The 16976-nt window shown below is 35.9% G+C and overlaps 2 protein-coding genes across 2 annotated transcripts in view; both read left to right on the top strand.

The window, feature by feature from the left end:
- The window catches only part of LOC581033 (fibrillin-2), a 66672-nt gene that overhangs the window by 23581 nt on the left and 26115 nt on the right, over window positions 1–16976 (top strand). Inside the window, exons 28-48 of the mRNA XM_030984908.1 lie at window positions 100–222; window positions 1066–1188; window positions 1536–1658; window positions 2890–3012; window positions 3475–3597; window positions 4654–4770; window positions 5203–5322; window positions 7017–7139; window positions 8829–8942; window positions 9345–9467; window positions 10523–10645; window positions 10885–11007; window positions 11465–11587; window positions 12087–12209; window positions 12915–13049; window positions 13921–14037; window positions 14409–14531; window positions 15020–15139; window positions 15384–15497; window positions 16286–16405; window positions 16735–16860. Coding sequence (XP_030840768.1) covers window positions 100–222; window positions 1066–1188; window positions 1536–1658; window positions 2890–3012; window positions 3475–3597; window positions 4654–4770; window positions 5203–5322; window positions 7017–7139; window positions 8829–8942; window positions 9345–9467; window positions 10523–10645; window positions 10885–11007; window positions 11465–11587; window positions 12087–12209; window positions 12915–13049; window positions 13921–14037; window positions 14409–14531; window positions 15020–15139; window positions 15384–15497; window positions 16286–16405; window positions 16735–16860 — 2559 coding nt within the window. The remainder of the gene's footprint in view (window positions 1–99; window positions 223–1065; window positions 1189–1535; window positions 1659–2889; window positions 3013–3474; window positions 3598–4653; window positions 4771–5202; window positions 5323–7016; window positions 7140–8828; window positions 8943–9344; window positions 9468–10522; window positions 10646–10884; window positions 11008–11464; window positions 11588–12086; window positions 12210–12914; window positions 13050–13920; window positions 14038–14408; window positions 14532–15019; window positions 15140–15383; window positions 15498–16285; window positions 16406–16734; window positions 16861–16976) is intronic.
- LOC115923422 lies at window positions 5209–8936 on the top strand. Its single transcript, XM_030983915.1, has 5 exons — window positions 5209–5322; window positions 5891–6013; window positions 7017–7139; window positions 7457–7570; window positions 8829–8936. Exons 1-4 carry the CDS (start codon window positions 5269–5271, stop codon window positions 7505–7507), a joined length of 351 nt encoding a protein of 116 aa, XP_030839775.1. The 5' UTR covers window positions 5209–5268; the 3' UTR covers window positions 7508–7570; window positions 8829–8936.

Here is a 16976-nt window from a genome sequence, read left to right as displayed (position 1 = left end):
AATTGTTATATCATAAATACATGGAATATGTCATGCAACACCAACGTCTGAATAAAGTGCATTACCGAAATGACTTTCATGTGTCCTTCACCTTTACAGGATTAAACCAATGTTCACCCGATCCGTGTATGAATGGAGGAACCTGCGATGCTGTAGGGACCCGATGTCTAGATATCATCTGTCGTTGTCCACAGTGCTATGTCGGGGATAGATGCCAAACAAGTAAGGGCCAAATCGACATTACTTTCCTTTACTTGAAGCCCGTCTGCACTAGTTTGGCCAGGGGGATTAAAACTCCCTGTAAGGTCACTGTCAGGTGGTTATCACATCAAATCAGCCCTCAATTAACATAAGAAAATAGAGGATCATGGGGCACCAACAGGCACCGATTAGGCATTGTTTGCTATATAAAGGGCGCAAGTAGCTATAAGTAGTGCAGTAGGGCATTAAATAAAAGAGGGTAGTTTCTCAAAGATCTACGTTTAGTTAAATAGTCTGATTTCAGACCCTTGTACCGAACGGTTTGTACCGAACGGTTGTACGTTTTGTGCTGCGCAAAGATTCAATCAGCTTAATTTTGGCCATGACAAGAAGTGGATTATTGATGTAGAAAAGTGCTCATGTACCCTTTACAGCTCATTTTATGTATGTTTTTACTACCCCCCCCCCCCCAAAAAAAAAGTCAGCCAGTCACTCAGTAGTGTTTGACAGTGAAGTCGGGAAAGTAAACGAATTTCCTTGCATAATTTGAATACTAAGACACTGCTAACGTTTAAATTTCACAGATAGGACATACGTGACATATTTATAATTCCTGCAAAGATCTATATTATTTGATGTTGGCTGCAAAAGGGATACACTACCTCTAAATCAACGGTGCTGTAAATAATCATAACAGAACGAAAGACTTCATGTTCCCGATTCTTCCCAATAATTCTTTTGCGATAATGACGATTCTTTTCACAAATATTTCAATCATTTGATTAATTCAAGGGTATTACATTAGCTCTGGAGTTGCTGAAAGGCACAATATTAAACTCAAACATGATGTGTCTTTACATGTAGGATCCGACCAGTGTTCACCTAACCCTTGTCGCAGCGGTGGGATATGTCAACCTGTCGATGGGTCTTGCATTGCCTACACGTGTGACTGTCCTGGATGCTATACTGGAAGGCTGTGTGAGACGCGTAAGTTTCTTTTTATCAAACATAAATTTGATCACCTAGCCTCATTTGGATGTATCACTGATTCCGCGGGTACTAACTAAAGTGACCTATAATATTTCTTAAGCAGTTGACGCAAGGAAGTCGTTTCTGGACCAGTTAGTGATTCATCATGATGATTCGTACTTTCTTGAAGATTGAATGATCGTTAACCACTAAAACTTTATTGTAAAACCCTGAAAATGTTCTACAAAACTGTTGATGTTATCTGGAATAGCATGTTAAGTAGGTATCACTGTAACATATCGGTTTTAGAGTCCCTTACCACACACGTATTATGATGACTGCCCACTTTTCCCTTTACTTTGCAGTACTTATGCCATGTGCCAGTCGACCATGCTTTAACGGCGGTTCGTGCTCGGCTATGACCGGATCATGTACTCAACATCAATGTTCGTGCACGGATTGCTACAGAGGCCAGAATTGTGAACAATGTGAGTACCAAATATCCAGCATCAGACACTGGACTCATTTTTCATCCAATCTTTATTGGACAATCTGTTTAATATATTTAATTAAAACCAACTGCAATATATTGATATCAGAATACTTGGGCATCTATCAATAAAATATTGTAGCACTTAGGATTCGTTTATTTTTGCAATGTGATTTTAATCGTGGGAGTTTTAAAGTTGAGACTTGCTTCTTAACTTTCAGTGCTTCAATAGTCTGTATATTTGAATTAATGCAGAATGTAATTGGAAGCTGTTTAGTTTACTATGTCGCTTTGCATGTCATACATAGGCGCCGGAAGTGAGGGGGGGGCACTTACCCCCCCCCCCTCCCCACAACCAAAAAACTAGGGGGCAAAACGATGGTTTGAATTTTTTAACCAAAAAAAACATAAAAAAGATCAAAACCTGAATTGAATCACATATACATTATATTCCATTTAAAGAAAACGAAAGTTAACAGGAATTAAATTTCGTATACATTCCGCATGCCCCTTCATTTATCAATGGAGGTTTTTTTATAATAAATGCGATTCGCGCATATCGTGAAAATATTGTAAGAGGACGGGATAGTGTGTGTGTCTTTTTTTGTATTATAGAGGTGAGAAGACATGAGCCCCTGAACACTGGCGTACTAATGGGCGGGTGGGGGTGGAGGGGGGGGGGGGGTTATTTCTAATTCGATACCAGTGATTTTTAAATGTTGCTGAAATGACATGATTTTCCTGTATTTGTTCTAAGGCGGCCCCCTGGATGCTCATATGTCCTTAATTAAATACCCAAAACCTCTGAGCTTCCGGGGGCTCTGCCCCCCTGGACCTCCCACAATTAGTGACCTGCCAGTGACACAAATAAGGTATTTAAATATGCTTATCTGACCGTAATTTAATGCCTAAAAACCATGAGCTTCCGGGGGCTTAGCCCCTTGACTCCCGCCGGTTCAAAGCCCTGGACCCCACGCCAATTCACGCTCCACTTGCTTCGCTCGCTAAACTCTAATCTAATCGCTAATACTCCACTTTGAAAAAAAAACGTTCCGTGGGGCCTGCATGTAACATGTAAGAGTGGTGGTGATGCAAATTTTTCTTCTGCCCCCAAATGTTTTTGCTCATGACGCCATTGCCCCTGGAAGGTGAGCCCCCCCCCCCCCTCAATCCCAAATTGCTTCCGGCGCCCCTGATGTCGTCGCTTTTGTTCCTTTAATTCCTTACAGTCATTGATGCCTGTGAGACGAACCAATGTCAGAATAGTGCTGTATGTGAAGCCGTACCAGGCTCATGTGTCGACTACTCATGCCAGTGTCAAGGATGCTTTAGAGGACAATTCTGTGAACAGGGTAGGTCTTACTAGAAACATGAACAAATATATCGACAGAAAGTATGAATATGCGATGCAAAAACCAATTTACAGCTTCATCTTTCTCAATTGGAAAACACTGGAAAATCGGAAAGTTATTATACTTTGTCGTATGATACATTAACGTTCATGTTTAGTTTGCTTTGTTATTTTGATTTTAAAGAAGCTAGAATGGTTAGATTTTAACTTATTTGTGTAAATTCTGCCACGATATCACACCCTATAAAGTAAAATATATGTATGGTTTTAATCAAGAATACACTACTCGTATTCTGTTTAGAACTTTTTGTTTTAATATATTGTGTGTTGTTTCGATTTATAATATATATAATTATGGTACATACGCTAGAAAGGATCTCTTATATATCTTTGTAACTTTGTATTCTTTGTCACTCCATTGAATTTTTTTTAACGTTACTCCGTATATTTATCATCCATACAGTAATAGAACCATGTGAGAATAACTTGTGTTTGAATGGAGCTCTGTGCGTACCCACTGCTGGGTCATGTGATCAGTATACATGTAGCTGTACAGGATGCTATACTGGACAGTTCTGTCAAACATGTAAGTTACAGCTTTTCCTATATACACATTCATAGATAAAGTATACTTGCGAGACTTCGTGCGGTGTATGCTGGGAGGATTAACGAGTTATTACGTTCTTAAATGAGTAGGCCTACATTGGTAGCTCTTAAAACGGTTCCAAACTCACACTATTATGACATATAATCTGTGAAAAACATGAATGCCCCATATATTTCTATGTTCACATTTCTCTTTTTCATTTTCTGTTTACAAATTAAACGTTCCCTGTAAGAACCAAGAAAACTAAAAGACAATGAATGCTTTTTCCATTGGTTTTTCTATTTCTATGTTCACATTTCTGTTTACAAATTAAACGTTCCCTGTAAGAACCAAGAAAACTAAAAGACAATGAATGCTTTTTCCATTGGTTTTTCTTCTAGCGGTATTCTTTTTTAAAAATTATTTTTACATTCCTAGCACTTTTTTCATTGGAAAGCAATACCGCGAAGTGTGCCTATACATGCATTTTTTTTAAATTTTCAAGTAGTAAGTTTTACATCAGTTGTTACCTTCATAACATGATTGAGATGAAGAGCTGGACCTGTGTACGTATAAGGGTAAGAAGTGAAAGGCCGCTGAAAATAATGTATTACATGCACATGAATGCTAGCCTTATAACTCATGCCCTCAGGCAGCCAAATTCACAACAAAATTCCTGTAGGTACACTAGTATTGTTGTACAATCAAGTTTTCTCCAACTTTTGGTGACACCATAGACAAATGTTCTCCCGATTATTTTGTCTCGTCAAAGTTAGGGATGTGTCTGTTTCTTTGGGCCCACCTTCTTTATCTATCTCATCCTTTTCCCTGCTCTTCTATTTGTTACCGTGCACCTTCCCAAGCATTAAATCCTGCTCTATATCCTTTGACCTAACATTGTGTGCCAAAGACCGAATCTCTGTTCCAAAAGCATTATCTCCAAGGAGCATATCGGTTGAATCAAGCGCTTGTTTGTCCTCCTGGGTGTCCTGTATCTGTCCTGTAAGGTTTTCGTAATATATACACTACACTTGATTTATATTTGCATTGTTTCAGTGTTGGATCCCTGTCAATCGCTTGCCTGTCTGAACGGTGCTGCCTGTACGGCGTTAGACTGCTTCACTCGTCAGTGTCAATGTACAGATTGCTTTCAGGGAGATAATTGTGGAATGAGTAAGTATCCTGTGACGAATATTACTCTTTAAATGATACTTTCTCCAGTTATCAAACGGTTTTTAGGCCCTTAAATTTCCAGCACAGGCTTATATATGTCACACCAGTAGATATGTTGTAAAATATCTTGTGTTTTTTAACCTATTATTCTTGTGTCGTCCATATTATTGTGATTTATGTTATTATTATTATTATTTTATATTATTGTGATACCATATATTGTGATTTCATCTTACTTCTTAATTGTGTTGATGTTAGCTAAGCGTAATATAAATGTAAACATATTGACGGTATTTTTTGTATTGTTCATGAATTCTATTCACTCTTTTAATTTTGTTATATATAATAAACAAATTCATAAATTTACCTTTTTCTATTCCTAATGTTTCGAAGCATTTTTCTAACTTTTTATTAAATTCTGTTAACTTTTAGGTGTAAATCCCTGTGAGGGGCAGCCGTGTTTGAACGGTATCTGCTTCGTATCAGCTAGCTCATGCAATGAATTCATATGTCTGTGCTCTGGATGTTTTGTCGGAGATACATGTGAGACAGGTGAGGTGGCTTATATTGACTCGCATCTCATTAAGGATGCATGATGATTAATCTATAAGAAAAATAATATTGCATAATTAATCCTTGTGATTGATTCATCACAGTAATACGTAAAACACTTTTAGCATTGTCCGTGTTTGGATTCCCGTCTGTTCTGAGCTATCAGATTTTTTTCATTCTATATGAAAATATTTCACTTAATTCTCCCGGAAAACTATGTTGCTATTCTATATGCTGATCAAAAGAGCTACGAAAAGAATACACATATATATCCACAAGAACAGTGGTTCACGAATGAATTTACATGTGTAAACATTGCAGAGATTAACTAACGAAAGAGGAGGATCTAAGCTTGACAAATATGTGTCATTTATTAATCATAATTAAGATTAAGTTATGATAAAATATCGATAATTCTCGGTTTCGTTTTTTTCTGGGACGCCCTGTATAAGATGGCTTTGCGAAAGCAAGATCTGAATAATTTCAAGCGCGTATTCATTGACAAGAATATCATGATGACTTCATCGATTTGCTCATCACTAAATTTGAAGTATCTCTCACATACTAGAGCTTGATCCGTGTTCACCAAACCCCTGTGAAGCTGGTGGTGCATGTCAGCCAGTCCCTGGAAACTGTCAGCAATACACATGTAACTGTCCCAGCTGCTTTGTGGGGCAAGAATGTCAAACAGGTAAGACAATAGATCAAAACGATGGAATAAATTGCCGGTAGAAACTAAATATAAACCAACTTTACTTTCAAAAGCAGTTTATAATATTTGTAATATCATGTTTGACTTTTAATAGGAAACAAAAACAACTGATTTGTTTTTCTTCTTTTTGTTGTAAATATATTCTTTTATATATATTTTTTTTTTCTGTTCGTATTCTTTTCTAAATTAGGGCTTGTTTGGATTTCTCGCCTTCTAACCTATTTGTTTATATATATGTGTATGTTTGATATAACTTTTTAAGTAAATCATGTTCATCTATAATGTATGTTTCTTTATAAAATTTTGATTGCTTTTTATATGCTCGGCAATGCTGAAGAACAGCCATTGGCTGAAGTATGCCACCGTGCTAAAATAAAATAAACAAAAAAACAAACCAGTTCACAGTTAGCACATGTCCCAAATACCCACAGATCTTTAAAACATGAAGAGGTGCCACTTTGTACATTTTGAAATAATCACTCCTACAGCGATGGAGGTGCTGCAAAAAAAGCCTTTGGTTTCCATTTTCAAAGTATACTTCCATCTGTGTACCATTGAGTGCACTGCTTGTGCATGAACGAATAACGATTATATAACTTTCATGAGAACATATCAAGTATCTTGTCTCTTTGTATTTCACAATTTGTTTTGCAATGACCTGTGTCTGCTCATGCTCAGACTGCAACCGTGAACTGGCTCATTGAATATTTCGTCATCGTCATTTGGGCTTCGTAACAGAGAGACTCGTAGATAAGTCGAGGCCGATCTTGGAATGTCAGTAATATGGATGTTGACGACATAATTGCTACCATTCTAGAAGTTATGATTTCTGTAAGATGCATCTTCAAAGTCTCGACGGGTTACAAGACTCAACGGCCACTGTGAAACCTAGACCACTTTTATCAGTTTAATATTTTACGCTATACTACATTATTGGATGATGGCAATCAATGGAATATAATTTTTTCTCTCATTCATACAGATGTTGACCTCTGTACGACGGCTAACACTTGCCAGAACGGAGCAAGTTGCCTACAGAGAGCAGACTGCAGTGGGATTCAGTGTACCTGTGGCCCCTGTCATACGGGAGAACTCTGTGAAACAGGTAACCATGGTAATACTGTCGGGGGTGGGGAAAAGCAAGTGATATTTAAATCTCATCAATGGCAATATAGACATATGATGGGGATGATGCTATATCCGACGATAGAATGGTAGTCAAACGAAAAATGGAATAACATTATATTTTTGTATTATTGTTCATGGGCATTTCAGGACGATTTCGAATGGGGGGTGCTGTCGATATGTTGTTGATATCCCTTTCAGCAAGGCATTGGTGATGACAATTGAAACATATCTACTATGAAGCAGGATCAAATCATATGCTGCATAATTGTTTTACTTTATTTTTGTTTTCCCTAGCTATTAACTTCTGTGCATCTAATCCATGTCAGAATGGTGGATTCTGCATGAATGGTTGCCCCTCGTATTCATGTATCTGCGACCAGTGCTGGAATGGAGAAAACTGTGAAATAGGTACTGTGAGCATGCTTTATGCAAGAGTTCATATTTTGCATGTAATTCCAATGTTTTGAACATAAATCAATGCATTGCTGTTCTTATAAATTGCCATTGTAATTTGTTATAATCACTTTCTTGTGTTTTATTATTCCATTCTGTATTTGTATGTTTTAAATGTTTTTATAAAGAGTGTTGAATAAACTTTGAATTTGAATTGAATTTGAATGATCCTGATAACGGGTTGTATGCAATAATGGACAGCACTGGATTGTAAACCCTGTCCAACAGTGAAACAAATATCAGGATAGAAGATAAGCACTAAGATAAGTTAAGATGATTGTTTTTTTGTTGTTTTTTTTTATAATTTTTTTTCAAGTATTCAAGTATTCAATTTATTTCACATCACTTTAAAAACACATCAAAAGATATACAAACAAATCATACATTAAAACATATAAATATATACAAAAAACAACAACATTCATTTAAATTGTACTGATGAAAGAAGGATGAAGGGTGGAGGATGTGAGGGATCAACAAAGGCCATTGGCCTGTCAAGGTTGATCCCCTATATTTCCACCCTTCAAAAAAAAAAAAAAAAAAAAAAAAAAAAAATACATTATACAAAATATAAAAAAATAAAAACAATCAAACAAACAGATAATATAACATAGCATAATCTCATAAAAACACAACATAATTATTTACATAAATCTCATAAAAGGCAATTAGATCAAATAAAACTACTCACAATTAAGAAGATAACATTTATATTTTTTCCTGAATGTAAAAACAGTGGATATTTCTTTTAATACGTTTGGCAACTCATTCCAAAGCTGTGGGCCTTTAAAACTTACTGTAGTTCTTGAAAAATTAAAAATATAAAAAGGTACATACATTTTATTGGAGTTTCTTGTTTTATATTTATTAATGTTGCGATTATATTCGAAATAGTCATGAAAGTTATTGGGCAATAGTCGTTTAGAATAAGAAAACATAAACGATGCTAGTTGTAATTTATTTATATCAAATATATTCAATATTTTTAACTTTTTAAATTGTTATTTATAGAGTGGAAGAACGACATCGAAAATTAGTATTATGAATTTTCTGTCTTGCAGTCATCAGTGTGGAAATACACATTTCGGGGTTCAAGATAAAAGCATTACGTATGTCATCCGAAAATGATGTGAAAGATGATGCCTTACATCTCACACAGATATTCCGTTATAAATGTATTAAATCATTTACGTTAAATCTCTCTTTTTCTTAGCTGCTGATTCATGTAGCAGTGATCCATGCCAGAACGGAGGAACATGTAATAGACTCTGTGATATCTATAGCTGTACATGCCCATCGTGCTTCACAGGCATTCATTGTGAAATCAGTAAGTATGGCGGGATATTTAAAAAATGTTTGACTCTAAAATCGAAGTATATATCAGAAGGGGAAGTGGATGGCACTTGAATAGTTTTGTGTATTTCAATTAACTAAGGGTCTGCTATAGACTTGCCTCGGTCCATGCTATCTAATACCTTTCTAACATTTGAAGAACATTATATCAATTGATTTCCCATGAGATTGTTTAACTGAAAACCTAGATGTTCAATTGTTCTTGTTATGAGCATATTACCTTATATGCAATGATTCATTCAAAAACTGAATTCATAGGAGCAGCTCTTAACTTCTATGAAAACACACATGTTTGGAAAAATTAGGATTTTGGTGTAGGAGCTGCTATTTTCAATATTTGTCTAACATTTCTTATGTTCTCTTTTACCCTGTACAGTGAGAGATCAATGTGCAGGTTTTCAGCAGTGTTTTAATGGAGGAACGTGTGTTCAATCTCAAGACTGTCTGTCAGTGACATGCCTCTGCCCAACATGTGTGACTGGTGATAGATGTATGACAAGTAAGAATATCTTAAATATTAACAAAAAAAAACTGTTCCGCCATGAAATTATTTGGAAGTTCGTTTGGTTCATCAAACTGAAGATTTATTAAAGTATTTACTTTAGTGATATTTGGCCGAGTGAATAAAACCCCTAATGGCAAAAGTTTTCCCTCTTTACTACTTGACAGGCAATGTTTATAAGGTGCTTCGTCCACTGTGAATATAATATGTCAAAAAAAAACTATGTACTTTCTTCAAATCAGATTTTTATTATGAGAAGTATGAGAAGTGTGTCTTTCCCACGAGCTAATAAATATCCTAAGTTGAAATTGACTGTAAGGAAATCCAAATCGAACTTGATGGTATAAACAGTGTCTAGATAGAACTGCATATGATAACTTGTTCATGTATGTCAATACACTCATTAAGTACCCCGTTCTGTTCTACAGGAATAAACCCATGTTCACCAAACCCATGTGCCAATGGAGGTACATGTATACAGGATCCTAGCGAATGTAGCCTCTACACCTGTCAGTGTGATGGATGCTTCCAGGGCGGGACTTGTCTTCAAGGCAAGTTATAAATAATATGTATTCTAACATTTATGACATTTTATTAACATAATGCATTGTTATATTAGATCTTTTTGGTTCAATCATTTAAATTGAGGAAAAATTGAAGAAGCAGTATTTGATTCAGTTTATTAAAGCTAAAACCTTTATAAAAGTTATAGCCTTTAATGCCAGTTAACTCTTGTTAATATTGCAGTTGATATGTCTGATATATATGTTTGATTCAGCTGAGGACGCAGGTTTGAACCTGAATCACATCTTTCGGATGGTGACGTTAAAAGTCGGTCCCCAGACGTAAATAATAATATCTGATTGATACACGTCTGTAAAAAAATCAATTAGACACGCACACACATTGAGGATATCGTAAAGGAACCTAATCCCGTAAATTAACGTAACCCCTCAAAGAGTGCAGTATTAATATGCATACCAAATCAAATCAACATGTCTACCTACTACTATGAGAATTTTACGAAGCCTTCTCTTTAAATTCTTCTGCAGTTATCGATCAGTGCTCACCGAATCCATGTCAGAACTCTGGATCCTGTGTTAAGACTCCAGGCTCCTGCACTGACCTTACCTGTTCCTGTACATCATGTTTCGAGGGAACCGTCTGTGAACAAGGTATGTCCTTTGCCCCTCGTAAGTGTTTTTCCTCTGGTTAAAACATACAAATTTGTAGCATACGACGATGGATATTGAAAAGTCGACTCCATTGTGATGAAAAGAAGTTGAAATGTCATATTCTTTCTTCACCTTGATATATAACCCCATGTCATTTTATCTTATCTGGTAATAGAAATTGTCTTAAATCGGCTTTCCTTCTCTTTGAACCTTGATTACTTGCATTATCTTCCTTGTAGCGAAAGATCCGTGTGCTTCTAGCCCATGTTTGAATGGAGGGACGTGTAATGGAGTTGCTGGATCATGTTTGACATATGCCTGTGATTGCCAAGGTTGTTATATTGGTAGTCAGTGCCAAACCTGTGAGTATATGTACTTATAATTTCCATAAAGGTTTTTAAATTTTATTCATTTATATAATGTATTATCCAAAACATGAATTTAATTTTTTTTTTATAAACCTTTCACCATGACAAACCGTTTGTATTTACCTTTTTTATATGAATATGTCACACAATATCTAAATGTGTTTCAATTGAGAAAGAAAAGAAATTTACGTGAATATAACAGTTGTATTAAGTTTCTTCACTTAGATCATATTTTCTTCCAAATTATACTTTTCTTCAGAGTAGGAATAAAACAAAAATTATCTTGAATTCTTAGATTCCCAATTCACACCCCATCACACCCTGTTTTATGTGATTTTCCGTTATTAGAATGAGACCTATATCATGGCAGTGTTTACAATTATTGCCACGTCATCTCTACATGAATGATTGATGATGACTATACTATATTTCCTGTCTCATTGCCTCTAAGTACAAAATCCTTGTGACAACAACCCGTGTGGTAATGGAGGTACCTGCATCCAGACACCAGGATCGTGCAATAACTTTCAATGTCTCTGCACTGAATGCTTTACTGGAGTACTTTGCACGTCACGTAAGTATCTTCATTTTCTCTATAATCATTTGAGCTGTCAATCCCATTTTTCTACTTCCAAGGTGCATTTTCATGTCATGTAGGGGATGATCAGTTTTCCCATTTTTTAACTCTATACCTTGTATACTATTTGTCATCTTGGTAATCCATTTTCCCCTTCAAAATGCTTATCAATATCTATAAAGTCTAAGTAAAGATGAGTATGTGTTATTCCTTGCATCAAATTTAGTTTAATTGAAGCTGGGTTCATTGTGTTGTATCTTGTTTTTTACATGACACCAAATGGAATGACATAGCCAGTTAAATCCTCCGTTATATAATAATAATATGACAATATATGCATATCTACAAATATATATTCAGCAGCTTAGAATAATACATCTTATATTATTCCTGTTATCTCTGTTAATAAAAATAAGATAAATGGCCTAGGCAGGAAGTGTTGATGTCTATCACTTTCAATTTGGTCATCTTATTTTCATATGATTTCAATTTTCAGCCATCAGTGTCTGCAGTAGTTTCCCGTGTATGAACGGTGGTCAGTGTTTCCAAGATGGTAGCTCGTGTCTTGCCTATGTATGCCAATGCCGGGGGTGTTTTGCTGGTACAAAGTGTGAGAATGGTAAGAGTAGCATGCATTTATGATCAACTCTTTACAAACTCCTTTTATCGTGGCGGAAATCCATGATTTAATATGAGCCCTTTAAGAATATGATATGGCTACTGAATATAATTCTTGTGATTTTTCACCAAAATGCTTTCATATATTGAAACAAATCCGTGTTACTTTCGTACTCAAATTAATTATTATTGACATTAGATTCCCGAATTTGACATTCTTGCAAGCCAGAAAAGTTATTCTTAGTGATTGGTTGGAACATTAAAGATAAAGTTGAGTACTGGTCATGCAATTGCATTGCAAAAGAAACGTTGTGGAATCGATCAGAAAAGGGTGATCATCTAGCATAATAAGTATTGTTGTGTACTGCAATGTTCTGGAATCATCAAAATGATAAAATATGTGGCCCAGTCATGGTGAAGTTACAAGCACTATACACAGAAAGATATACATGGGACAACACAAATGGTGTCGGGGTTAGTACACCTTGATTTCCCTATGTTTCCATGCTCATTACTCAGCCAGTATATATTTTCTATCAAAATTATTCGGCAAATGACATTTATTTGTAATCTTGAACATGTAGTGTAATTTCGTTTGATTCTGTGAGAATGTATTTTCTTTTAGTTACCAGAACTCAAGTTTATCTTTAATTTGTATGTTATTATGTAATTAATTGACGGAAAATGTTCTTTCATTCTGTGCTAGCTATCAACCCATGTATTAGTAACCCTTGTGGATCCGGCGGGTTATCAGGCGGGTTATGTTCACAGAGTAGTGTCGATTGCAATCAATATACCTGCATGTGCACTGGGTGTAACCAAGGAACTAACTGTGATACAGGTAAGTATACAACAACGCTATTGACATGTAAATAAGATTTGAAGCGAGGTATCATTAAAACGTCATAGCTGAAATTAAAAATTATTAAAGTCGCGGTTGGTTGATTGATATCACAATACCGCTAAGCCATAGTAAGATTTATGACCATCACGATTAGTTGTTATCTATTTGGGTAACTCAAATTGGCATTGAAAGTTTATATAGTTTTTTGTTTTCTTCTACACATCAACTCAAAACGTACATTATATTCTATCTATCTAAGTATCTTCTCCCGGTTCGGAGGTTGATTGCAACATCTCTCCATTTCACTCTATCTTCTGCCATTCTAGTGCACTCTTGCAGTTTTAGTCCACTCCAGCTTTCTATTCCCAGTTGATTCTAGGGCTCCCTCTAGGTCTACTTCCTTCCACTCTTCCTTCCAATACATCCTTTAAGAGGCTTTGGTGTCTTTTAACATGACCAAAGTATTTGATTTTTCTCTCCTTAACTAATCCTACTAGTGCAATTTGTTTACGCCCTGCCATGTGCAATACCTCCTTGTTGGTTTTCATTCGTTTCCAGGATATTTTCATCATTCTTCTGTAGATCCACATTTCAAAAGATGTTATTCTATTTTCCATGGCCTTGTTTATTGACCATTTTCCTGCTCCGTAATCATTATAAAAACATTATATTCAACAAGTTTAATTTAGAAAGAAAAAAATCAGACGGTTATTCATGAGTAACATGAACTCGAAGGTAGTTTGTACTTGTTTGAAATAAAAGGTTGTTGTGTCTTTGAAGCTATACGAAGCAGATGATCTCGTCCGGTACACAAGTGATCTTTAAACATCGAGACTGAAACATTAAACACTTGATTTTATTTGTGCAGTTCCACAGCCATGTAACCCGAACCCCTGTATAAACGGCGGATCGTGTAGTCAGCTTGGTTGCACTAACTACCTGTGTCAATGTGATTCCTGTTGGACGGGAACCAACTGTGATTCAGGTAAGAGTGAAATCGTGTCTCAATAAAAAACAAATCATTTGATATTAAATACAAGAAGGATAAAGCCTCGTGTTCTGCACCATTCGGGTACATGAACTCTCCTACAGTCTTATGTATTCCTATACTTCTGCTAAAGTACTTAGCAAGTACGTAGTAGGGCAACTCACTAGGAAGAAATATGTTAGTAATTGCCTTGTCTTATGTTAGTTTGGGTATATTGATGCTACATAATTCATAACTTTTAAGTTATTATTTATAGAACTCTTAAGAAACTATAACATATTAAGATTTCTAAACAACGATGTACCCTGTAATGATATCTTCAGTTCTTCATTTTCTAATTCTATACTGTTTTATCTTCTATTCCATAGCTGTGGACCTTTGTCTCACGCAAAACTTTTGCCAAAATGGAGGAACCTGTCTTCAAAATGTAGATTGTTCAACGACACTTTGCTTCTGTGATTCCTGCCACACCGGGAACAACTGTGAACTTGGTCTGTAGTCATGACGACACCATACACTTTATTTGAGTTATACCGAACAGAATCGTTCTCGATCGACCCGGAACTTTTCGCATATCGTGTGATCGAATGCAAATCATAAGGCCAGGACAACTCGGAATAAACAAGCAGTGTCTCTTGTTTGCCTTTTCGAGTTGGCTTTACTCTTGACTTCATATGAAAGGCCCCACAGTACTGTAGCAGACTATACAAACTGAAGTTTTCTCATGATTTAAGAATAAATATTTAAGTTCACGTGACGGGTTACTTTTTTGACAATTTGAAACTTTGTACTACTCACTGATGATCTTATTTATCATTAATTGTTATGGGTCTATGCAAGACATTATAGCATAAGAATAGAAATGAAAGGTTGATGATAATTGTTGAAGTTCTTAAAAGAATTTTTGTTTTGTTTTAATGTATTAAGATGCGTTTCATATGTGTTTAATCGTAAATCTATATAATATGTTTTATTACAGATGTTGACACGTGTGCTATGTCTGGTAATCCTTGTCAGAATGGAGGTTTATGTCAGAGCAATTGCCCATCCTACTTATGTACATGTGACCAATGTTGGACGGGACAAGACTGCTTAACACGTATGGCTTCATTTTCATTGAGTTCTACATATTTTTGCAATTTTGTCTTTCTTCTCGTTATTTTCTTTGCTGACAGGAGTAGATTTTAAATAGATCTACCCCTACAATAAATTAGTTGTAGCCCGATCTATCTGGTGTAATATACTATGATATTTTATGTCGTTGATTTAATTTTTTTTAATTGTCTGGGCTCTGATTTATTTAAGATATTTTATAACAATTTTAATTTCTCTTTTTCCTTTAGCTGTTGATGCATGTGCAACGAATCCTTGTCAAAATGGTGGAATCTGTTCAAACTTCTGTTCTTTTCACACCTGCTCATGTTCATCATGTTGGACTGGACAAAACTGTGACACGGGTAAGTTATTTATCTGTTACCATGTGCAAGCACTTAGCTTGATGTAAGCCATCTTCAGACGTGGCTTCCTAGTCGGCGTAAGTTTTTCCTGCAGCAATAAATATTTGAATTACACCATTAGTTGTCCATACGCTCGTACTCATACCAAGTTGCCACGATTAAGTAAAGACGACCTTCCACCGGTGGTCTTACTCAACCTGACTTCCGGAAGTGGTGGCGTCCGCACTAGTCGATTTCAACGCAGCTTCCGCATCTAAACCGATCGAAGTGAGAGGATCCACACGGTCGGCCTCTAGTCGTGTTTGCGCATTACCACTGGAAAACTCGAGGAGTAAATTAGTCGGCGTAAAGGTCGGCGTAGCTAACACGACTATCGTCACTACGCCGACCTTTACGCCGACAAGCTCTATACACGAACTTTACACACCGACCAAAATTGCCATCGTGTAAACAAGACTAAAGATATCTCATTCAAGTACACACAATGCTTTTTATGTAGATTATATCATCAACAGTCGAGAATCATGGTTTTGATTGTATGTTAGAAAAAGTTCTTAAATACAATTTATATAACTTTGTGTTTGTTATCCTTGTTTTCTGTTTCGTTTTCTATCTAATCGGTGTAAAACTAGCTGCAAAATAGTAGATACATTGAATTTCTTTATTCTTCTCAGGCATGTCGTAAATATTAGATAGCTGGACGTTGCAATTCATATTTCATTTAATGTGTTCCTGAAGTAAAACTAAATGAACAACATTTACTTGCTTTTATTTGTTTGCTTGACAAGCTGTGGATATGTGTAGCAGTCAACCGTGTTTGAATGGAGGTACCTGTTCTTCCTCTGTGGATTGTCTGTCTTCTGTTTGTCAGTGTCCTAGCTGCTTTTCAGGGTCACGATGTCAAACCTGTAAGTATGATTTGTGTCAAAAAGTGAATTTTAAAAAGTTGTCGACGCTACGATGTGTCACGTTTCATTATGTAATGTTCGGTATTAACTTTCTTGTCTATATTCAAGCTAGGTATTACTTTACCATGATTTTTGTTTGTTTTAATGTGTGAGAGAGGGAACGTAATGCTAGCGTGATGAACATTGATAGCTCCCTGGTGCAATCTAAGATACATGTAGTCTACTTCGATTCAACAGGAATTGTTCTATATGAAGGAAAGGGGACTGTTCAGGAAAGCATGTCACATTATGAAATCTTTCTTTTTCTTGCTTCTTCTTTTTTCTTTTAGTTTCTGATCCATGCATACCAAACCCATGTCAGAACAATGCAATATGCGAAGTCACCCCTGGATCCAACTGCTTGAGTTTCACCTGTCTATGTCCCACGTGCTATCAAGGATCAATGTGCACGCAGAGTAAGTCAGTGTTCAGTCTATACGAAGTCGATCAACCAATAAGGTTGATAAGTCAAGACTAAGTACTTGAAACTATTCCTTCGTATTATTGATATGCTATTTGAATTGTCATGAGG

This window comes from Strongylocentrotus purpuratus, unplaced genomic scaffold (assembly GCF_000002235.5).
Source record: "Strongylocentrotus purpuratus isolate Spur 01 unplaced genomic scaffold, Spur_5.0 spur5_scaffold_14, whole genome shotgun sequence".
In the NCBI taxonomy this organism is placed as follows: Eukaryota; Metazoa; Echinodermata; class Echinoidea; order Camarodonta; family Strongylocentrotidae; genus Strongylocentrotus; species Strongylocentrotus purpuratus.
This window is presented reverse-complemented; position numbering and strand designations above follow the sequence as displayed.